Below are 19,493 nucleotides of genomic sequence, written 5' to 3'. Positions count from 1 at the left end.
TACACTGAGATTCAGAGTCCATTTTTGTGGCCTCAGAGTTGAAGACCTGCAGCTATTGCATGTTTGTGGGGGAAAACCAATAGTAAACTTGTATTGTGATTAGATTTTGTTTTACATGAATGCAAACATCCATCCATTTTCTTCCACTTTTCATTTTCCGGGTCGTGGGGGCAGGTGTTGGAGCTGCCCCTTATGGCTCCTCTTGCAGGTGGTGGGTCCACAGAAGGACGGCCTCGTGGTTCTAACAGGGCCTGTTGGTCTCTCATAAGGGGCTTCTGAACCGTTCTTTGTCTGATCCGTCACCTAGGACCCGTTTGCCATGGGAGACCCTACCTGGGGAACGAAGCCCCCGACAACAGAGCATTTGGGCGCTCAAACCCCTCCACCACGTTAAGGTGGCGGTTCCAGGAGGGGATGAATACAAACACTTGAAATAATTTTTTTTCAGAACACGTTGGTAGACAACAAAGCCACAGAATTAGCAGCTTTGCTATGATATGGAGACAGATTTTTTTGTCAAAAGTCAGTGGATATTTTGTTGTTGTTTCAGTAGTACATTTTGACTTGATTACCGTAATTGTACCGCCTCACTCATGCTGAATGCTAAAAACGTATGATGTAAAACTTAAAAATGTTGTACAAGTCTATGGTTTAGAAGTCATTCATACAAAATCTATTCCAGCACCATCATTGAGGTGAACTGACCTGTGCTGCGTCAGTGGGCAAGAGGGGGTGGGATGGTCAATATGTAAAGGCCACAAAAGTTTCAACTTGAAAACAGCAAAAAGACTTGGACCAGATAAAAAGCAGAGAGAAATGCTGCCATATTATTACTGAATGGTGGTGATAATGTTAATTTGTGTCAGCAAAATGCACTCACATGTAATCTTTTGGAATAATGAATAAAATTAAGCATGCCACTTCTTTGTGACAATTATGCACTTATACAGGGTAGGTCCAATAATGTTCCAATAACGAATGTGCTATTTTGTTGCTCTGTGTTATGTAAATCATTGCTTTTGCACTTACGTATTGTGGCAATTTTATATCTCCGCATGTGTTTTTTCTATAATATATCTATTCACCACATGTGGTAGATGTTGGCTGATTTGAACCACGGACTGTCAGTGATCTGAACGAATAGGGGAAAGCTGCTGACCCGAAGCCGAGACAGATCTATCGTGAAGCGAATCCCCCGTGATACAGCGCCCCCTGCTGGATACGGCGGATCAAGACCGATCAGCTTTTAGGAAGGTTGATGATCTACTTCACGCACGTGAGGAGTTAGTAGGCTAGTTATTTACATTTTCCCATGAAAAAAAAACAAAATTCTGATGAAGAAATTTGGAAAGTGTAATTAGATGCTTCTGTTGATTGATAAAGATAACATAACTTCGACCAGCATACAAATGGGTTGTTATTTTTGTTCCTAAACAATGCCAATCTTAACCTAACCCTAACCCTAACAACCCTAGCCCTAATCTTAACCTAACCCTAACAACCTTAACCTAACTCTAATCTTAACCAAACCCTAACCTAATAACCCTAATTTAACCCTAACCTAACCCTAACAACCCTAACCTAACTCTAATCTTAACCTAATCCTAACAACCCTAACCTAATCCTAAACCTAACAACCCTAACCTAACTCTAATCTTAACCTAACCCTAACAACCCAAACCTAATCCTAGCAACCCTAACCTAATCCTAAACCTAACAACCCTAACCTAACTCTCACCTAATCCTAAACCTAACAACCCTAACCTAATCCTAACAACCCTAACCTAACTCTCACCTAATCCTAAACCTAGCAACCCTAACCTAATCCTAACAACCCTAACCTAACTCTCACCTAATCCTAAACCTAACAACCCTAACCAAACCCTAATCTTAACCTAAACCTACCAACACTAATCTTAACGTAATCCTAGCCTTATCCTAACCCTAATAACCCTAACCTAACCTACCCCTAATCCTAACGATTTTTACCTAAACCTATCAATAATTGTAAAACATAAATCATTAACAAATAATACCGTTGTGGATCTGCTCCTACCAGCAGAGGGCGCACTATCACGGCGGATCCGGTGTTTTTTTAATGCTTAAAACGGGAGATGAAGTTATTATTTGTGTCAGATCATTTTGTTTAAAAAATAAAATCATGACACAAAAAATTTAAGTTGAACCTAAACAAATCAGAGCTCGAATATACTGACGTGATCAAGAAATCAGACTTTCTCATAAAAATATCATCCAACTCTGCTGCCACAAAGAATTTCCCCTCACAGTGCAGTGAAACTATTATTTTTACAGTCTATGAGTAAAACCATGGATGTGTCAAACATGTAAAACTGATCATTGATTAGAAATGAATGAGGAGCATGCCGCAGTTCCCACTGACCTCAGGCCTGTACTCCAGTGCCATCCTCGAGGCTCCACGTTGAGAGTCGACGGCGTGAATCTGATCCCAGGTCGGTCTCTGTTTCGCGCCGCGCCGGTACCACGTGGTGTCCATCCGCCTGGGCCATGTGGAGCGGCAAGATGGCGACGCGGTGGAGGAGGAAAGACGGGCATTTAAACCCCGGCAAAGGGCATTTTCTGTCCAGCAACAACCCCGATGAGGTACTAACATCCTCACTTGAGTCCACGGGGCGTTCGGGTGGCGGTGTGGGAAGACGGGAGAGGGTTGTAAAAGACTGAACGGGGCCACATGTGCTCCCTTAGCGACACGTGGCTGTGGCTACGAGTACTCGTGCTAGCGCTGAGGGAGTAGTGGTTTAGTGCCGCTCTGACCGTCTGTGTCCTCAAATGACACTATGTCAGGTTAGCGAGCGCCCTTATTAGCTGCCATGTGGCGTTTTTCTATCGAGTGTTTACTTGCTCCAGATGTCGAAGATCATTTTCTCCAAAGTACAGGATGTTCACTATCTGAGCTGCTCCCACCGGCTCTGCCTGATCGTGCCTGTCCCCATCTGCCCCTTTCACTTCAAATAACTGTCTCTTTGAGTTGATTTTGTTAACGCTCGTTTTAAGACTTGACGTGTTTAATAATGATACTGGATGCCTCACTCTTGTGGACTCCATCCTAAACTTAGGAGACAATCATAAAGTGCTTTGATACTGTGTATTGCTGTGGCTTTAGTGCGCAGACTCCATTCATTTCCTGCTTACCCTAACCATGCCTCCATTTGTCACTCCATTAATCATAAGATAACACTCATGTCACCCACTCGTCACTAGATCCTCCAAACATAAGTCAATATAATGTGTAGTTACACGTTTTGGAGAGAAACTGTAACCCAGTAAACAGTCTTTTTTTGTTTGTTTAAGATGAGACAATGGAAAATATTGTACAGTTTTATAATCATTAAAGAAGCAAAGCATATAGTTTGACGTTCAACTTTGTTCTGCAGCTTATTATGTTGACTTCAGGGGAAGAAATTAGACTATGAGGAGCCAACATAGTCTCCTTTACTAATGGGAAACACTTATGAGCTTTATGTGTCAAGATAATTAGTGTGTTTGGTGTTTGAGATTTGCTCAAATGCTGAATGCACAGGCAGTTAATGTTAATGCTGTTACTTTTATGTACTTTTTGTAAGTTTGTCACAGTGACCATGTTTATTGGCTTTAAATGTGCAGAAAGTGTAAGGCTTGAGTCAACAGGTGTCAGCTGTTTTGAGAGGAATTTGAAATGTAGAAAACCAATTGAAGCATAAAATTGTTAAGGAATAGCTCTTCTGACAGTAAAACAATGTTTAAGTCCAAGTGTCGTATTCTTTTTATTTTGTGACTGAATCTAATTAACTTATACTGTCTCTGTTGCAGTTTGAACTGGACACAGATGTCGAGATGGACACTCACTCCGCTGTGGATCACTCAATCCTGGCCATTTTTGAAGATTCTTCAGCTTTATCAGAGGTCAGCGCATTTATTGAAACCTAAATTGTTTGCAATTAGGCAACTTAATGATGATTTACTAGGGCTGGTCGATATATTGATATTTAAGATATATCGATATATTTTTTAATGAGATATGGAGTTAGACCATATTGCATATATCGATAGAATCTCTGAAGACGGACCACTCACTTTGTGGAAAAAGTATCGGGATATATATCATATATCGATATTCAACCTAAATATATTGGGATATGACTTTTGGTCCATATCGCCCAGCCCTGTGATTTACCAGATGGAAGAGAAACTCTCAGACCTGTTGTGTGTTTAGGACAAGGCAGGTGCAGAGGAGGACAGTGACAAGCTGCTGTCGGCCCTCACTGAGATGTTGGAAAGTGTGGAGGACGATGACGACACTCTGTCTCCTTTTAATACTTTACCAGAGACATCACTTCTCAAGCCCCAGGACACCACCAAGGTCTGTAACTAGACATTAATTTGTCACTGAATTTTGTCAATATTGCACTTTTTTGTATTTGTTCAATAGTAAAAAAAACTTCATGTATATATATATATTTTATCCTCATCAGAAAATCAACGCATCAGACCCACATGAACAACAGCAAATGTCCTGGAACAATGTAATGAAACAAGCCGGGCCGTTGTCTCAGCCGGAGAATAACAAAGTGGACACAGATGTTGAAGTTTTTGCCTCTGCGTCTCTTGCGAACCTTGTGAGGATCATGCATTCGTACTGTCTAAAGCTGCAGGTGGAGGAGGAGCCTGGGAAGTCCATCAAAAACAGCGTGCTATTTTCCAATGAAGAAGTGTGGAAGTACGAGAGACCCTCAGAGGACATTGATGAGGAAATAAATGTTGTGTCAGATGATGATGAAGCTGTTGGGGCAGAAATGAAGGACTGTGATAACGGCAGTAAACCTCTGAAGAGCGCGTTACTGAATGGAAGCCCGAGTAAGAAAGAGAAAAAGAGAGTAAGCTTTGGTGCTGTGCGAGTTACATCTTTTGACCTGGACAGTCAGACAAGAGACATTGCATCTTCAGCAGCAAACCATTGCCCCGATGCACTCGCAAATGATACAGCACTTGAAAGTACGATCTCTTCTGAAAATGACATAATGACAGACACTCTACAGAAACCTGAAGGGAAAAGGAAACCAATTAGCCTTCAGCAGTACAGGCAATTAAGACAAAAGAGGCAGCCCCTGGTGGAGAAGCAAGGAAACTACACCACAAAATGGCCATCAGTGACTGTACCACCAAAAGAGTTGACTCCTATACTTGGCGTAACGGGACAGAAGACGACCAGCGTCAAACCAGTTATAACACAGAACTCGGTAGAAGGGACCAAAACATCGCCGGATGTTCAGCCTTTGAAAACCAAAGCCTCCAGTGATCTACCGCATAAAGCGAAACGTCCAAGGATCCAACCTGTTGCTTCTCTCCCTAATCTACCTTTGCCTGCGTGTAAGAAAAGTCCGACTAAGAAACCAACAGTACTGAGTAGTGATCCTCCGAATCCTGTCCTTTTGCCCCTGGCAGTTCAACACACAACTCCCAATGAACATGCACTTCATCAAAATGAGAAAACCCATCACAGTCAGCAGTTAGTTGAAGACAAGAGCATTACCAAATCCATCTCTGCTCCAAAGTGCAACAACCAAAGCCCCACCCCTGCAGAACAACATCAGCATGTACCAAATACTCTTGATGTTGTGCCAGTAAATAGTCCTCTTCTGCCGTATGAACCACCAACTCCAGTCACAACACCAGTGAAAGAGATGACGCCAGAAGCATTCAAGATTTCCCTGCCTTCTCCATGCCTTCCTCCATCCTCAGGTTTGTTAATACAATCTAACTTTTAAATACTAATAACTTTGAAATGTGTTATTTAAAGCAGGGTATTTATTTATTTATATGTTTGTCGTAAAGGAACAGGGCACCGTTTTTTCCATACTGAGATATGTTCTTACCTGAGCTTAGACGAGTTGATGCGTACCTGACTGGTCTTTGTGTGTGCGCTCAGTCACGCAAAAAGACCAAATATGTTGTTAGCATTTAGCTTGTCCCAGCAAATTCCAATGGACCCAAACGGGGATGAAGTTAGAAGCAACCAAGCTCTTCCACGTTATCCTTATTTAAATATGGTTACTTGAGTAGTTACAGGCTCCAAGTATTGTTACACAAAATTAAACATGTCGATTTTCTAAGGGGAAACTGTATTGTAAGGCGTATTAACACCTCAGGAGCACATCGAGGTCCGCACAGTAATATCTTCACTCCTAAAGGGTTCTGAAGACATTACTGCGCAGACGTCAAAGTGCTCCTAAGGTGTTATTACAAATATAGTTCCCCTTTTTATCCGCTTAGAAAATCAACATGTTTAATTTTGTAAAACTATACTTGGATCGTGTAACTACTCATGTAACTGCTTCTAAATAGGGGAAACATGAAAGAGCTTGGTCACTTCTTACTTCACCCCCGTTTGGCCCCATAGTGGAGAGGAGGAGAGGCTAAATGCTAACAACATATTTGTTCTTTTTGACTGTGCGCACACAGAAAGACCAGACAGGTACACATCAACTCGTCTAAGCTCAGGTAAGAACATATCTCCGTACGCAAAAACGGTTCCCTGTTTTTTCTTTTTGCCATTTGAATTTTTCTTTTTGCTCTATCCTAAATAATGGAGCTGAATGAGTCAAATGTGTGTTCAGTAACATGCACTGTCCCAACCAAACACATGTATAACTATAGTTACTTTTGTGTGTTTAGTTAAAATAGTATTATTTAGTTTTGTAATGTATGTCATTTTTTTTATATTGAATTGTGTTTTTCTTCAGGTATTGAGGCCTCAGATCTGACCAGTCTGCTCGAACAGTTTGAGGAAACTCAAGGTAATTCAGATCAAGCGCTCTTTTATTCAATTTAAATAGACATGATCTGTTGGTGTAACCTTTTTCGTGTCTTTCATGTCCAGCCAAAGAGGAAGGAGAGAGTGTGAGAGCTCCACAGATTCACTCAAAACTCTTGAGTGAATTAGATCGTGCTTCTCCTAATTCAATCCTGTGGACAAGCCCAGTCTCTTCCCCTGACCTGGCACTTCCCATGCCCCACATGGAGACACTTCTAAGCACTTCAGCACTGGCACCCCTCGATGATGGCCCAAATGTGAAAATCCCTGAGCCACTTGGCACTGAAGTGATCCTCAGCAGTACACAGGACCAGCCAGTGAGACCCAAAGGGCCTCCAGTCAAAGCCATACAGATAATTGACCCCCGTCCGCTACCATTTAAAAGAACGCATACAAGCCAACTGGAGTCCTCATACACTCCAGCGCACGTTTACTTAGCTATTTCTGCAGATCATGATTACTGCACTGTCACTTCTGAAACCATTGAAATCAAACAGACCAACCCAAGTGCCCCTTTTGCAGGCCCAAAACCAACAAGCATGGTTGATACACTTGAGAACTCCTCGAACATGAGTGCCACTCAAGAAGAAGGGACAAAGCTACCCATGGTCCATCCCACGCTATTACCCGACAGTGCCAAAAAACAAAACTCTGATATTCGCCTAGACGCGTACATGATCCCTCCCACCCCTCCGCCCAGTCCGCCCCTCAGAGGTGGAGACAGGATCAGCCCTCCACGTAGAGGCAGAGACAGCGACCGAAGGAGGTACTTCAGAAGGTCCTGTAGTTCGGCCTCAAGTTCCAGCTCCAGCTCTTGCTCTTCATCATCATCATCCTCGTCCAGATCTGGGTCCCGCTCTCCAAAACGACAAAGGTATGATTATATACATTTGGCTGTCCTATTTGTTGTGTTCACCCCTTCAGCTTCTTGTGTGCATGCTTTTGGTAGAGTTAGTTAGTTTAGTAGTATTGTGTGTTGTCATGGTGTGTGCATGTGTGGCTCTTGTTGTTGAAAGGACCCCTGTGAAAATGAGATGGTACATCTCAGGGGGGGCTTTCCGAAATAAAATAAACAAATACTTTGGTCGAAAAATCGGGGGGGATTCAGGGGAAACAACTACAGATAAATTCTACCAACATTGAAGTTGATCATATATGTAATTTAGTCAATGGGGTGTCATTGTCATGTGTTTGTAGTTAAATGCTCCCCAATGACATACTGTTGTTTCCTTGCCAAGACGCTGCCTTCGACAGTCACATGTAGTTGAGTGCACAGGTAGAGCATCTGAACTTAAAATCTGCCAAAACACTGTGTATCTAATGCTTTTTGGTAGTACTGAAAATAAAGAGAGTGTCTGGGTCCACACGGACATGGGGAGATAATTTGTGTTGTACAATATTCCAAACCTGAGGATTTATAGTGATTATGTTTTGATTTTTATTACATCCTATTCAAATTGCTCTCGTTTTGTCAGTGTTTCTTGTATTAAATCTCTGTCCTTTCGCAGACGACACCGTCACAATTCGGAGAGCAGCTCATGTTCGTCCTCTCCGTCCTGCTCTGGTTCCCCATCCCCACCTCGACGGCACCAGGAGCGATACTCGAGACCCAGATTCAGCCGGTCCAGGTCTAGCTCTTGGTCTCAGTCAAGATCTCGGTCCCGCTCTCTCTCTCCCCGTTGGAGGATTGCTCGAAGGCAGTGCACAGATGTTGGCAGGTTTGTGAAGTAATAAGTTTGACGAGTGTCACAATATCAAATTGTACTGTTTATAAAATAGTATTTACTGTTTTTATAATTCTTGACATGGGAATTGCTAAAATACAAAATTAGCTTTTATTCATATTGTCTAAAGTCAAGTGAACACAGTATGAATTTGTCCATTGTAGAAGATTTCAGATGTCACATTGCTAGATGTGATGTCTGAATGTAAAATTTGTGAGCCAGTACTCTATTGCTCAGGTTAGTGCTGTTTACTCATGGTGTTTAAAGTGTAGAGAAAGTAAAATGTGGTCCATCTTTGGCTGGGCATTGTTGCTTTGGACTCTGGTATTGCACCGGTGCTGTTTTTTGTCCATGACTTGCCTGACAGAGGATTGTGACCAGTATTAAAAAAAGACCCTGCTTGATATTTGTCGCAGCTCGTTTTAGTTTAGTTCGTTTTAGTTATCATTTTAGTGACCTTTGATCTCAGACAACCAAGATTGAAGTGTTGATAATATCATTACTGCTGCAAGTATCACACTAATTGTTCCAGTGTTTGTTTATAGCAGAGAGTCAAGGAAACTCAGAAGGGAGCAGGAAATAAGGGCCCAGAAACTCAGAGCCATAGTAAGTACCAAACATATAATTGAGTAGATAATTTTGTTTTCTGTTGTAATAATTGTATCTAACAGGTGTTTTGTTTTTCAACAGGACGAGCGGCGCGTGGTGTATGTGGGTCGTATCCGCAGGACTATGACACACGAGGAGCTCAGAGAGCGCTTCACTCAGTTTGGGGATGTGGAGTCGGTCTCACTTCACTTCAGAGACAGAGGGTGAGATTACATGTAATGTACTTGTATTTGTTTATCATTTTGTGTTCTGATTTATTGTAATGCATTAATGTTTTTTTTTTTCCCAACAGAGACCACTATGGCTTTGTCACCTTTTACAACACAGATGATGCATTCGCTGCTATCGATAACGGAGAGAAAATCCGGAAGAATGATGAACTTCCCTTTGACATCTGCTTTGGTGGGAGAAGGCAGTTCTGTAATTCACATTATGCTGATCTTGGTAAGACTGTAATTACAGCAATGGTTTTGGTTCAGAACGGAAACATTTTGGTTCATTTTAAACCTCATATTTATAACTATTATTTCTGACGTGTTCCCAGATGCAAACCGCGATGCAGAGCCCTCACCCGCCCGAAGCCGATTTGGAGATGTTGATTTTGACTTGTTGCTCAAGCAGGCACAGAAAGGGTTAAAGAGGTGATGTTGGAAGATGTTGTGATCAAGGACTTAAAGAGAGTAACTAATGAACCTCAGGGCTTATGCTCCACTTATGTAGCAATTAACTACGGTATATTGTAATATTTACAGTTATGCATGAATGAATTGAATTGTATCATTGTTGTTATTCTTTACAAAATGTGTTTCATTTAATGCAAAGTTTTTCTACATTTGTTTGTAAAAAATAAAATAAACGTCACTGCTTTTGTTTGATTTATTTCGTGTTTCTTTGAGTGATTTTGAGCTGAATACAAAATAATTGTAAAATAATCCAATTATCATAAACTAATTTTTCCTCCACCAAATTTCCTTCCACTGTGTCATTTAGCGATTATATATATTTATAGCCGAGCTGACCATAGTTTAGATCAGTGGTTCTCAATATTTTGGAGCCACGACCCCCATTCTAACAGTTAAAGGAGTTCGTGACCCCCCGCCCTGGTCACACCATGAGAAATAGGCACATAAGCCTACATAATTCTTAAAAAACAGAAAAAAAAACATGGCTAAAGTAAAATTCATCAAATTACGTACAAATAATGGCACTCTGGTAAAATAGCACACACATGCTACAATAAAATATTAGATTATATGCTAATAAAAATATGTATATTTTATCTACATGATCTGGTGACCCCTTCAATTTGTCTCGCGACCCCCAGGTTGAGAACCACTGGTTTAGATTTTTTGACAGCCCCTTTGATAACGCAGACACTGTCCCTTTAAGACGTAGACCCGGTAGTCGCACGTACGGCTGACATGGTGAACTTCAGTCATCTCAAAATCACATTCTCCAAAGGCGTTTACAGTGTTGCGCTGTCAATTATTATATCCTCATATTATGCAATGCTTTAGGAACTGTTGGGCGTGAATGTGCATGAAATAAAAAGCTTGGAGACCGCTATGACTGACAAGAGCGCGGTGTAAAGACCTGCAAAGACCCGCTGTCAGATCAGTGAAAGAAGAAACATTGCACAAATATGTCGAAATCAGAAGCAGCTAAAGGTGGAAACGCAAGGGGTTTTATCAGCGGAGTGGTGGAAGGTGAGCAAATATGAAATCAATTGCAATATTATCGACTACATCCATTTGGTGTGGGCAAATTCTGTGAACTGACAAGTTGTTGATGTAGGTTTTTATGGGCGACCATGGACAATGGAGCAAAGAGCAGAACTATTCAAAAGGTTTGATGTGTTGAATAGACCCTGTTTTATTGAACACCACTGATTATTCCTTGCCATTTCAGAGAACAAAAATGGGGGTTGAATTCGTACCTCTATGCTCCCAAAGATGACTACAAACACAGAATGTACTGGAGAGACCTGTACTCTGCAGAGGAGGCTGGTGAGTGCACATCTAATACATTCAAACCCTCGTTGAAACTTCCTCTCTTAACTGGTTCCGCATTAATTTAACTAGATTATATTCAGAATCACAACCATTGTCTAAAGAAGCCTGGATTTGGACAATAGTATTTTTTTTTTCTTCATCTAAATAATGCCAGCATGAATATTTTTACCATGCAAGATTCCATGAAAGGTTTTTATTTAAAATCATCTCTGGACCAGTGTTAATTTGACAACATATTTTAATTTAGTTTTAGTCTTAGTCTTTTGACTAAAATGTAATGTATCTTTAGTCGAGATTTAGTCGAAAAAATCTTTTCAATTTTAGTCTAGTTTAAGTCGACTAAAATTGCATGTCAATTTAGTCGACTAAATTTAAGACTAATTTAGTCGACTTTGCATTGATAATATTCATTATGATCATATTTAATCTTGTTCCTCTGCTTCATGGAGCTGCTCCACATGGATAAAACTCAGAGCTGTTCATTTGGCAGAGGATTTACATGATCTGAGTCTTATTTTAGTCGACTAAAATATCTGGACATTTTAGTCATAATTTTAGTCTCATGAGAAACTTTTTATTTAGTTTTAGTACAATTTTAGTCGACAAAAATATCACTTTGACTAAAATTAAGACTAAATATTTTAGTCGACGAAATGAACACTGCTCTGGACCAGCTGGATATGTGTCATTGCCACACCTATTCATTATCTTTTCATTGCACTGGATTAGTTTGTGTTATCTAACATTTATAGCTTGAAAAAACTGCACAATCTGATTCTGAAGCATCTTTTTCAATTGCTCAATGTTCCTTAATGAGTGACATCTTCTTTTTTTTTTATTACTGGGAGGGAGCGAAGCCTACCTGAGATTTATTTTGACTGTTTCCACTTTTCTAAACAACAAATCATTTTCTTTCTCTTTTTATTCATTTTAGAACAACTTACAACATTGATATTGGCCGCAAGAAACCACAATGTTGAATTCATCTATGCAATTTCCCCTGGTTGGGACATAACCTTCTCAAATCCTAAAGAGGTTGCTGCTCTGAAGCGGAAATTCGAGCAGGTAGGACTTTGCATTTGCAGGAAAAGGGTTGGGAAGTGCTGAGTAATTCAAACGGTTCTGTTTGTGTTTATGTTGCCAAGGCATGGTTTGGGATTTAACATCCGTATTTTGAAGTCAATTGCTCTATCCAAAGCAAAGGTCATTGGCACAGCTGCAGTTTATAGTTTATTGGTTATTTTCATTTATAACAATTACTGCTTTAGTGCTTTTCTGATCAAAAAACAATATTTTTTAATGACATAGCACATGGGCACATTTTGATTATTATATTAGTATCATTATATATTTCTCTCTATTAGGCCCATTAAGAAAAAAAAAAATCTTAAACAGTGGTTCAGTTCTATTCTTTCTGCTGCTCTTTTAGGTGAGAGAGTTTGGCTGCAGATCTTTCTCCCTACTTTTTGACGATATTGAAAGAGAAATGTGTCCAGCCGACAAGCAGGCATTTGACACCTTCGCTCACGCTCAAGTGGCCATCGCCAACGAAGTATTTCAGCACATGGGTCAACCGGACGTTTTCCTTTTCTGTCCTACCGGTGAGTCAACTTGAGTCCCAAAATGCATCCCTGTGTGCACATTATAAGCACCAAAGATGATTTGCAATTGTTATCTCTTGTTTTATCCAGATTACTGTGCCTCTTTCTGCACTCCGAATGTTTCCCAGTCTGCATACCTGCACACAGTGGGCGAGAAGCTGCTGCAGGGCATTGACATACTGTGGACAGGTGAAGGGAATGCACAACACAGGCTATAAACAAGGCTAAATGTTAATTATTTTTCATTATTTTTAGGTCCAAAGGTTGTCTCTCATAAAATCTCAGTTGAGTCAATCGAGGAAGTGTCTGCAGTGCTAAAAAGGCCCCCTGTCATCTGGGACAACATCCATGCAAACGATTATGACCCACAGCGGATTTTCCTTGGCCCCTTCAAGGTGAGCTGTTCTTCAATATCAGTCGACTCCGATATATATGTAAATACTAAAATAATAATAATAATGGATATACAAATAATAGGATCGACCAACGGACCTCATTCCGAAACTGAGAGGCATCCTCACAAATCCAAATTGTGAGTTTTACCCAAATTTTGTCGCCATTCACACTTTGGCCACATGGTGTAAAGCTACCCCTGAGGAAGAGCCGAGTGATGTGGAGATGAGTAAGTATCTTTGTGCAGAGATGCAAAAAGAGCACAGCAATTGGAGCACCTAGAATGTGCGTTTTTCAGTACACCATGAGATATTATTGATATCATAAGTGATTGAATGTTTTTCACTTTTGGATCCTGAACATTTAACCAATTTTGGAAATGTATCTTCTATCCTGCTAAGATCTAGGGTTCTCCTTGGGTTGATCTATTGTAGCACTAATAATACATCTACTGACTGTTAAAAGAATAGGCCTCCGTTTTTACATACTGAGATATGTTCTTACCTTAGCTTTGACGAGTTCTTTAGGACCTGTCTGGTCTTCCCCCGTACCTTCAATCACGTAAACACAGCGCAGACGGCGTTAGCATTTAGCCTCTCCCTCTCTCCTCTATAGCACCAAAACAGGTCAAGATAGAAGCTACCAAGCTCTTCCACGTTTTCCCTATTTAAATATGGTTACGTGAAGTGTTACACTACAAAGTATAATTAAACAAAATTAAACAATGTGGATTTTCTAAGCGGATAAAAGGGGGAACTATATTGTAAGGCGTAATAATACCAGGAGTAGTTCGAAATCCACGCAGTAATCTTCACTTTACTGCGCTGTAATCTTCACTTTACTGTGCGGATGCCAAACTACTCCTGGTATTACTACGCCTTACAATATAGTTCCCCCTTTTATCCGCTTAGAAAATCCACATTGTTTAATTTTGTGTAATTATACTTTGTAGTGGAACACTAGGGAAAATGTGGAAGAGCTTGGTAGCTTCTATCTTGACCTGTTTTTGAGCTATAGAGGAGAGAGGGAGAGGCTAAATGCTAACGCCGTCTGCGCTGTGTTTATGTGATAGAATGCACGGGGGAAGACCAGACAGGTCCTAAAGAACTCGTCAAAGCTAAGGTAAGAACATATCTCAGTTTGTAAAAACGGTGGCCTATTCCTTTAAGGATATCACCCAATTTCCAAACTGGTGTACATCCCCTGTCACAAACGTTGGGCTCTGAGAAGGAAATAATTTGGATTAATTCAGAAACATCATCCATCTGTCATGTCTATCGGTTTTGTTTTACCGGACTCGTATCGGAATAATGATGTTTAGTATAGGCCTCTAACTGTGTTTGACTAAGTATGTTCACTTATTTATATTGTATCCTTCATGGATGGATGGATGGATGGATGGATGGATGGATGGATGGATGGATGGATGGATGGATGGATAGATAGGTGGAAACTTGGAATAACTATGTACTGTTGCATTATTCACCATGTGTGTTTTTCTCTGCAGGAGAGGAGGACCAGGACCTGTGCTACAGTCCACAGAAAGCCTTAACTCTTGCCCTCACGGAGTGGCTGCAAGACTTTTTGAACACAGATCAACCTGGAGGTAACAGCTTTAAGTATTCACTTTACTGTTTTCTGCAAGATTATTTTGGACTTAATATTTCTCCTCAATGCTCTTCCCCAGGACCCCAGCATCCCGCCGCTCGTCTGAAAAAGGATGCGTCTGTTGATGAGCCCATGCAGACGGACCTTGGCGAGGCAGCGTATGTCCCGGGACCCAACGAGAACCCCCTGTACACGGCTGAGCCCCTCACACTGGACGATCTCAAACTGCTGTCAGACCTGTTTTACCTCCCATACGAACATGGAGCCACGGCACAGACCATGCTACAGGAGCTGGACTGGCTCAAAAACCACAGCTGGGCCGTCGCTGCACAGACTGAGAAGGTAACGAAGGAGTGCAGTGATGTCTTTTATTCTTGAAAATTTATCTATGTTCTCTTATTGTATGCAGGCAGCACCTTTTTTGTTTTCATGGGCAATGAATGGAATTTACCACAGGCCTACGATGAGCTTTGTATGAGCTGCACAAAAAGGAGCAATGAGAGCAATGTCAGAGTAGTTAGTGTCAAGGGTCTGAATATTTATTAGAAGTTATAATTTTTCCTAAATGTTCTAATTCTAATGCATCATGCTAGGCTATTAGCCGTAGCATCATTAACTAATTACAAATAGATCTGTCTGATTTTGGTATTAGACTGCAACATACAGTAGGAAAAAAACATTAACCCCCGAGCACATTTTCTCCAGTTCAGCTTTACCCCAAATCTAAAAGCTTTTTTGTTACTTTTTTGTCACTTTTTTGTCAGGTTTTTTATGCTTTTTTGTTATTTTTGGTCGCTTGTTGTTACATTTTTGTCACTTTTTTGTCACTTTTTTGTCACGTTTTTGTCGCTTTTTTGTCACTTTTTTGTCACTTTTTTTATTTTTTGGTCACGTTTTTGCCGTTTTTTAATGCTTCTTGTGTTTTGTCGTTTTTGGTTGCATTTTTGTTACTTTTTTGATGCTTTTTTGTTACTTTTTTGTTACTTTTTTTGTCACGTTTTTGTTCCTTTTTTTGTCACGTTTTTGCCGTTTTTTAATGCTTTTTGTCACTTTGTTGTTGCTTTTCTGTTACTTTTTAATCACTTTTTTGTCCCTTTTTTGTATTTTTTGGTCACGTTTTTGCCGTTTTTTAATGCTTTTTGTGTTACTTTTTTGTCGCTTTTTTGTTACTTTTTTATTACTTTTTTTGGTCACGTTTTTGCCGTTTTTTAATGCTTTTTGTCACTTTATTGTTGTTTTTTTGTTACTTTTTAATCACTTTTTTGTCACGTTTTTGTCGCTTTTTTTACTTTTTTGATGTTTTTTATCACTTTTGTTTTGTTTTTGTTTTGTTTTTCTCAAAAAGCGTTAAGATTTGTTTAAAGTCCAACTGGGAAAGTCGTGCTCTGTTAAGTGGTTCTAAGGGGTCTCCAAACATTCCGTGTCCTGTGTGTTTCCTCCTGTGGCTGAAGTAGATTGTGTTTTTCAGACGGCCGAGTGGTGCTCGAGGGCCCAGCACTTTGACGGCTTGTGTGAAGCCGTGGTGCAGATGTTTAACCGTTTGTCTAATGCCCCAAACCGCAGCATTTTGTATGACCTCTACAACTACATCTGTGACATCAAGAGCGGCGTGGGGCTGGCGCGGGCCTACGTCAAAAGCTTAGGTGAGTAAAAAGGGTTGAGAGTCAAAAGGAGATGGGCACCGTAGATGTGTTGATTTAGGAGGGTGGGGGAAGATGGGGTGTTGGTCCTGGGGATGGGGTGTTCTAGCTTTCTGGGTTTGAATTTTTGTGACTTGTTGCCATGTTTAACCTCTTAGCCCCCACCTGAACTGACCACATCCCCAGTTTTGGCTATAGTTTTCTAGGCCTTAGCTTTCAAATGAGGCATCACACTGGCCTATAGGCTGCAACCTTTTAGATTTGGGTAAAGCTGAACTGAAGAAAAGGCACTTGGTTAAGAGGTTCAACACTAAAAACGACAAAGTATAGACATTATTTAATAACTGTCTGCACAACTAGGTAGCCTTTTAATTTAGTTATGTGGACATGTCTTTGATAATCTCTGACATGTTGCTATCCCTGTGTATATGTGTCTCAAAAGCACATAGACAAAGTACCTGCAAAGTATAGATCATGCATGTATCTCTTGTGGTTTTACATTGCGCGGTAGGAGGCCAGGGCAGACCATCAGCTCATGTGATGAATGATGACCCCGAGCCCTGGGGCTTCAGAGGAGGCCTGTCAGGAGAGTTTCAAGTGAGCACACTGTAATATCAATATTTGTGCAGTCCCACACAGTTCTGTAATAGTAATAAAAGAGTGTGCTTTCAGAGAATGCTTCCAGGACATGGAAACAGAGACTTGTTCAAACACCCGCCAATGACCACGGTTTACTGCATACGGCCGTACTGCCCAGAGGATAAGGTCAGTCTTTCCCACAGTGCTCGGCTTTCATTACCTTCATCCTCACGGTCTAACTGTCACTGTCTGTCGCAGGATGAGGTCCAGAGGATTTTCAGGGAGATGCAGAGACCGGGAGGGGACAAGGCTCCTCTGATGATGCAACCGCCTCTCATGAGTGATTCGTAAGAATGATATTTTGTTGTCGTCTAATCCAAAGCTTCATACATGGGTGGGGGGGCACTTTTTTGGTTGATAAGATGCTGCAGCCCAACCTCAAAAGTCCCAAACGTAGAAGGAACATGGTGCAAATGATGTGTGTTCCACTGTGTCTGGTTTATTGCAGTAATGGTGTTTTATGTATTTTTTTTTGCATGATGTTATTTTTTCATGCGGAAAAAAAAGTTGATATTTCTGTGTATTTGCACTGTTGACCCAGCAGCTGTATGAGTGGTCAGCATGCCGCCTTTACTTTCCATCACAGTGGCCTCTTCGATGCTCCAGGATCAATTATTTGGAAGGTTTTCACACTGACGGACCCTTTCACCAGAAAACCTACAAAACAATTGATCCTGGAGCGTCGTAGAGGCCACTGTGAAGGAAAGTAAAAGCGCCATGCTGACCACTCATACAGCCGCTGGGTCACTACAAGGTGAAATATCGTCCCCATCCGAAAGTGCTAAATTGGTAAGAGGTCTTACGCCAAGCCGGATGTGCGTCAGCGTCCGCCATTATAAGAAGCGTCCGAATTGGTCTGTCAGTTAGGAAGGAGTTAGGAAAAGAAGCCTCAATGCTAACTATCTTAGCCACTTTAGCATAGGGACCTCTGATGGTCCCCAATCCCCACCCTCGAGTGATTCATGTGCAACTACTGTTGATTGACAGGTGCACATTTAATAATAAAAAGAATGAAAAAAAAAAAAGAAATTCGCACAAGCCAAACTTTATAAAAGTGACAAAATACATGTTGTCGTCATCACAGCTCAGTCACATGTTAGTGTGTTAAAGAGCCGCCTCAGTAAATGGTTTGAATTAAGGCAATTTGTGCTTTTGCTTTCATTTAGTAGAAACTTAAGCCACATGGCTAATTTGCTACTGTAGCTTTATGAAACAGCTATTGAGATAAAATAAGACTAAAGCGAAATGCAGGCTCATTTTGATTTTTTTTCTCCTTAAATGTCTTTGTTTGGCCACTATGTTGTTGTTGTTGGACACTATACAGTAGGTGGTGACATGCAGTTTTGTTTGGCCTGCACTCCACCAATAACTTTAAAGAAGAAGAAAAACAGCTGTTGGTGATGTCACTTCCCCTTCCTCTGGGTAAGGATGGACGGATTGTGCAAAATAGCTCTGAAGCTCTAGATCACTAACTGCATAGAGAGTTGACCCCATCAAAGGTTAAGGATTAGTTGCTAGTGTTAGTGTCTTAGAGGCTATAATTTGATGTTTTCGGACACAGCGATCAACTTTTTTTCCACATAAAAAGTTCCATAATGCACCTTTTAAACACTCCACATCTGCAATGCCAGATTAATAAAAAATGACTGTATGAAGCAGTTAAGTTTGAAGTCTTTCTCATTGCAGTTTGTTGGAACTCGACGCCCCTCCTTCGCCCCACTGTGCTGTTGTTGTGGAGGATGAGATGGGGATGTGTGGCTACGCTCTTGTGCTGCCTGAAGCGAAACCAGCTGCTGTCAAGATCCAGGTGAGACTGAAGTCACGTTTGATATTCCACATCTGAACAAGGAAACGGCCTCGTCTTCACCGTGTGTCCTCTCATGCTCCACCAGAGGGAGTTGGGCGCCACTGTGCTAAAGGACTACCCCTCTCTGCTCACCCTTCAAGTGCTTCCTCGGGTCACTGATCCCTCTCCAGCCAAGCGCATGATTAGTCAATTGTTGTCCTCCCTCAAAAACAGCGGTGGGTCCATGTACTTCTTTGTGCCAAACTGGAGCATCAAGAATCTCATTGCTTTCAGTGTTTATCCCATTACAAATGTGAAATGACGCAAATGTTTTTTCAGGTTCCGCTGGGGTGCTCTGTGAGGTGAGACACAGCGACCGGAGGATGCTTGAATTTTACACTAAACTCGGCTCGTTCAAACCAATAAAAATCCCTGGTCTACCTCAAGACGTACTCGCCTTGGGAGCAAGTCTCTGAAAAACATAGGATGATTGTTTCTACTGATTTCAGTGCAAAAATCACTACAGTAAACAAACTCTGCACTGTCAAAGAAATGAATCAAAGTTGAAAATATTATACTACAGTTTTGTACAATGATTCTTCAATAAAAATGTACATCTGTGTTTGGCACTCTACAGTTACACAAAATAAAC

The 19,493-nt window shown here is 41.0% G+C and overlaps 2 protein-coding genes and 1 long non-coding RNA gene across 5 annotated transcripts; 2 read left to right on the top strand and 1 right to left on the bottom strand.

The window, feature by feature from the left end:
• Positions 1-1,546: 1,546 nt before the first annotated feature.
• Positions 1,547-1,963, bottom strand: LOC306960691. 2 transcript variants are annotated; one of them, XR_013792689.1, is made up of 3 exons: positions 1,953-1,963; positions 1,853-1,895; positions 1,547-1,764 (listed from the first exon to the last, which is right to left on the bottom strand). It is a non-coding gene; the product is annotated as an uncharacterized lncRNA (long non-coding RNA). The 2 variants fall into 2 exon arrangements; XR_013792690.1 differs by lacking the exon at positions 1,953-1,963 and adding an exon at positions 1,796-1,821.
• Positions 1,964-2,414: 451 nt separating this feature from the next.
• Positions 2,415-10,013, top strand: LOC306961294 (uncharacterized protein). 2 transcript variants are annotated; one of them, XM_079553989.1, is made up of 11 exons: positions 2,415-2,622; positions 3,829-3,921; positions 4,232-4,378; positions 4,491-5,757; positions 6,759-6,812; positions 6,896-7,703; positions 8,338-8,547; positions 9,102-9,159; positions 9,244-9,365; positions 9,455-9,606; positions 9,707-10,013. In XM_079553989.1, the coding sequence occupies exons 1-11, from the start codon at positions 2,527-2,529 to the stop codon at positions 9,805-9,807; spliced, it is 3,108 nt and encodes a 1,035-aa protein (XP_079410115.1). In that variant the 5' UTR covers positions 2,415-2,526; the 3' UTR covers positions 9,808-10,013. The 2 variants fall into 2 exon arrangements, with proteins under 2 accessions (XP_079410115.1, XP_079410114.1); XM_079553988.1 differs by having other exon boundaries at positions 9,099-9,159; positions 9,707-10,012.
• A 565-nt stretch (positions 10,014-10,578) lies between these two features.
• Positions 10,579-19,408, top strand: ogal (O-GlcNAcase like). Its single transcript, XM_079554258.1, has 17 exons — positions 10,579-10,868; positions 10,957-11,008; positions 11,071-11,168; positions 12,109-12,239; positions 12,604-12,775; positions 12,866-12,964; positions 13,031-13,170; positions 13,253-13,397; positions 14,676-14,774; positions 14,856-15,118; positions 16,245-16,419; positions 16,928-17,013; positions 17,089-17,181; positions 17,254-17,342; positions 18,742-18,862; positions 18,948-19,077; positions 19,181-19,408. The coding sequence occupies exons 1-17, from the start codon at positions 10,805-10,807 to the stop codon at positions 19,315-19,317; spliced, it is 2,094 nt and encodes a 697-aa protein (XP_079410384.1). The 5' UTR covers positions 10,579-10,804; the 3' UTR covers positions 19,318-19,408.
• The last annotated feature ends 85 nt before the right edge of the window (positions 19,409-19,493 follow it).

This window comes from Gobius niger (genome assembly GCF_951799975.1).
Source record: "Gobius niger genome assembly, chromosome: 3".
In the NCBI taxonomy this organism is placed as follows: Eukaryota; Metazoa; Chordata; class Actinopteri; order Gobiiformes; family Gobiidae; genus Gobius; species Gobius niger.
The sequence above is the reverse complement of the archived record's forward strand: the minus strand, read 5'-3'. Positions and strand labels throughout refer to the sequence as shown.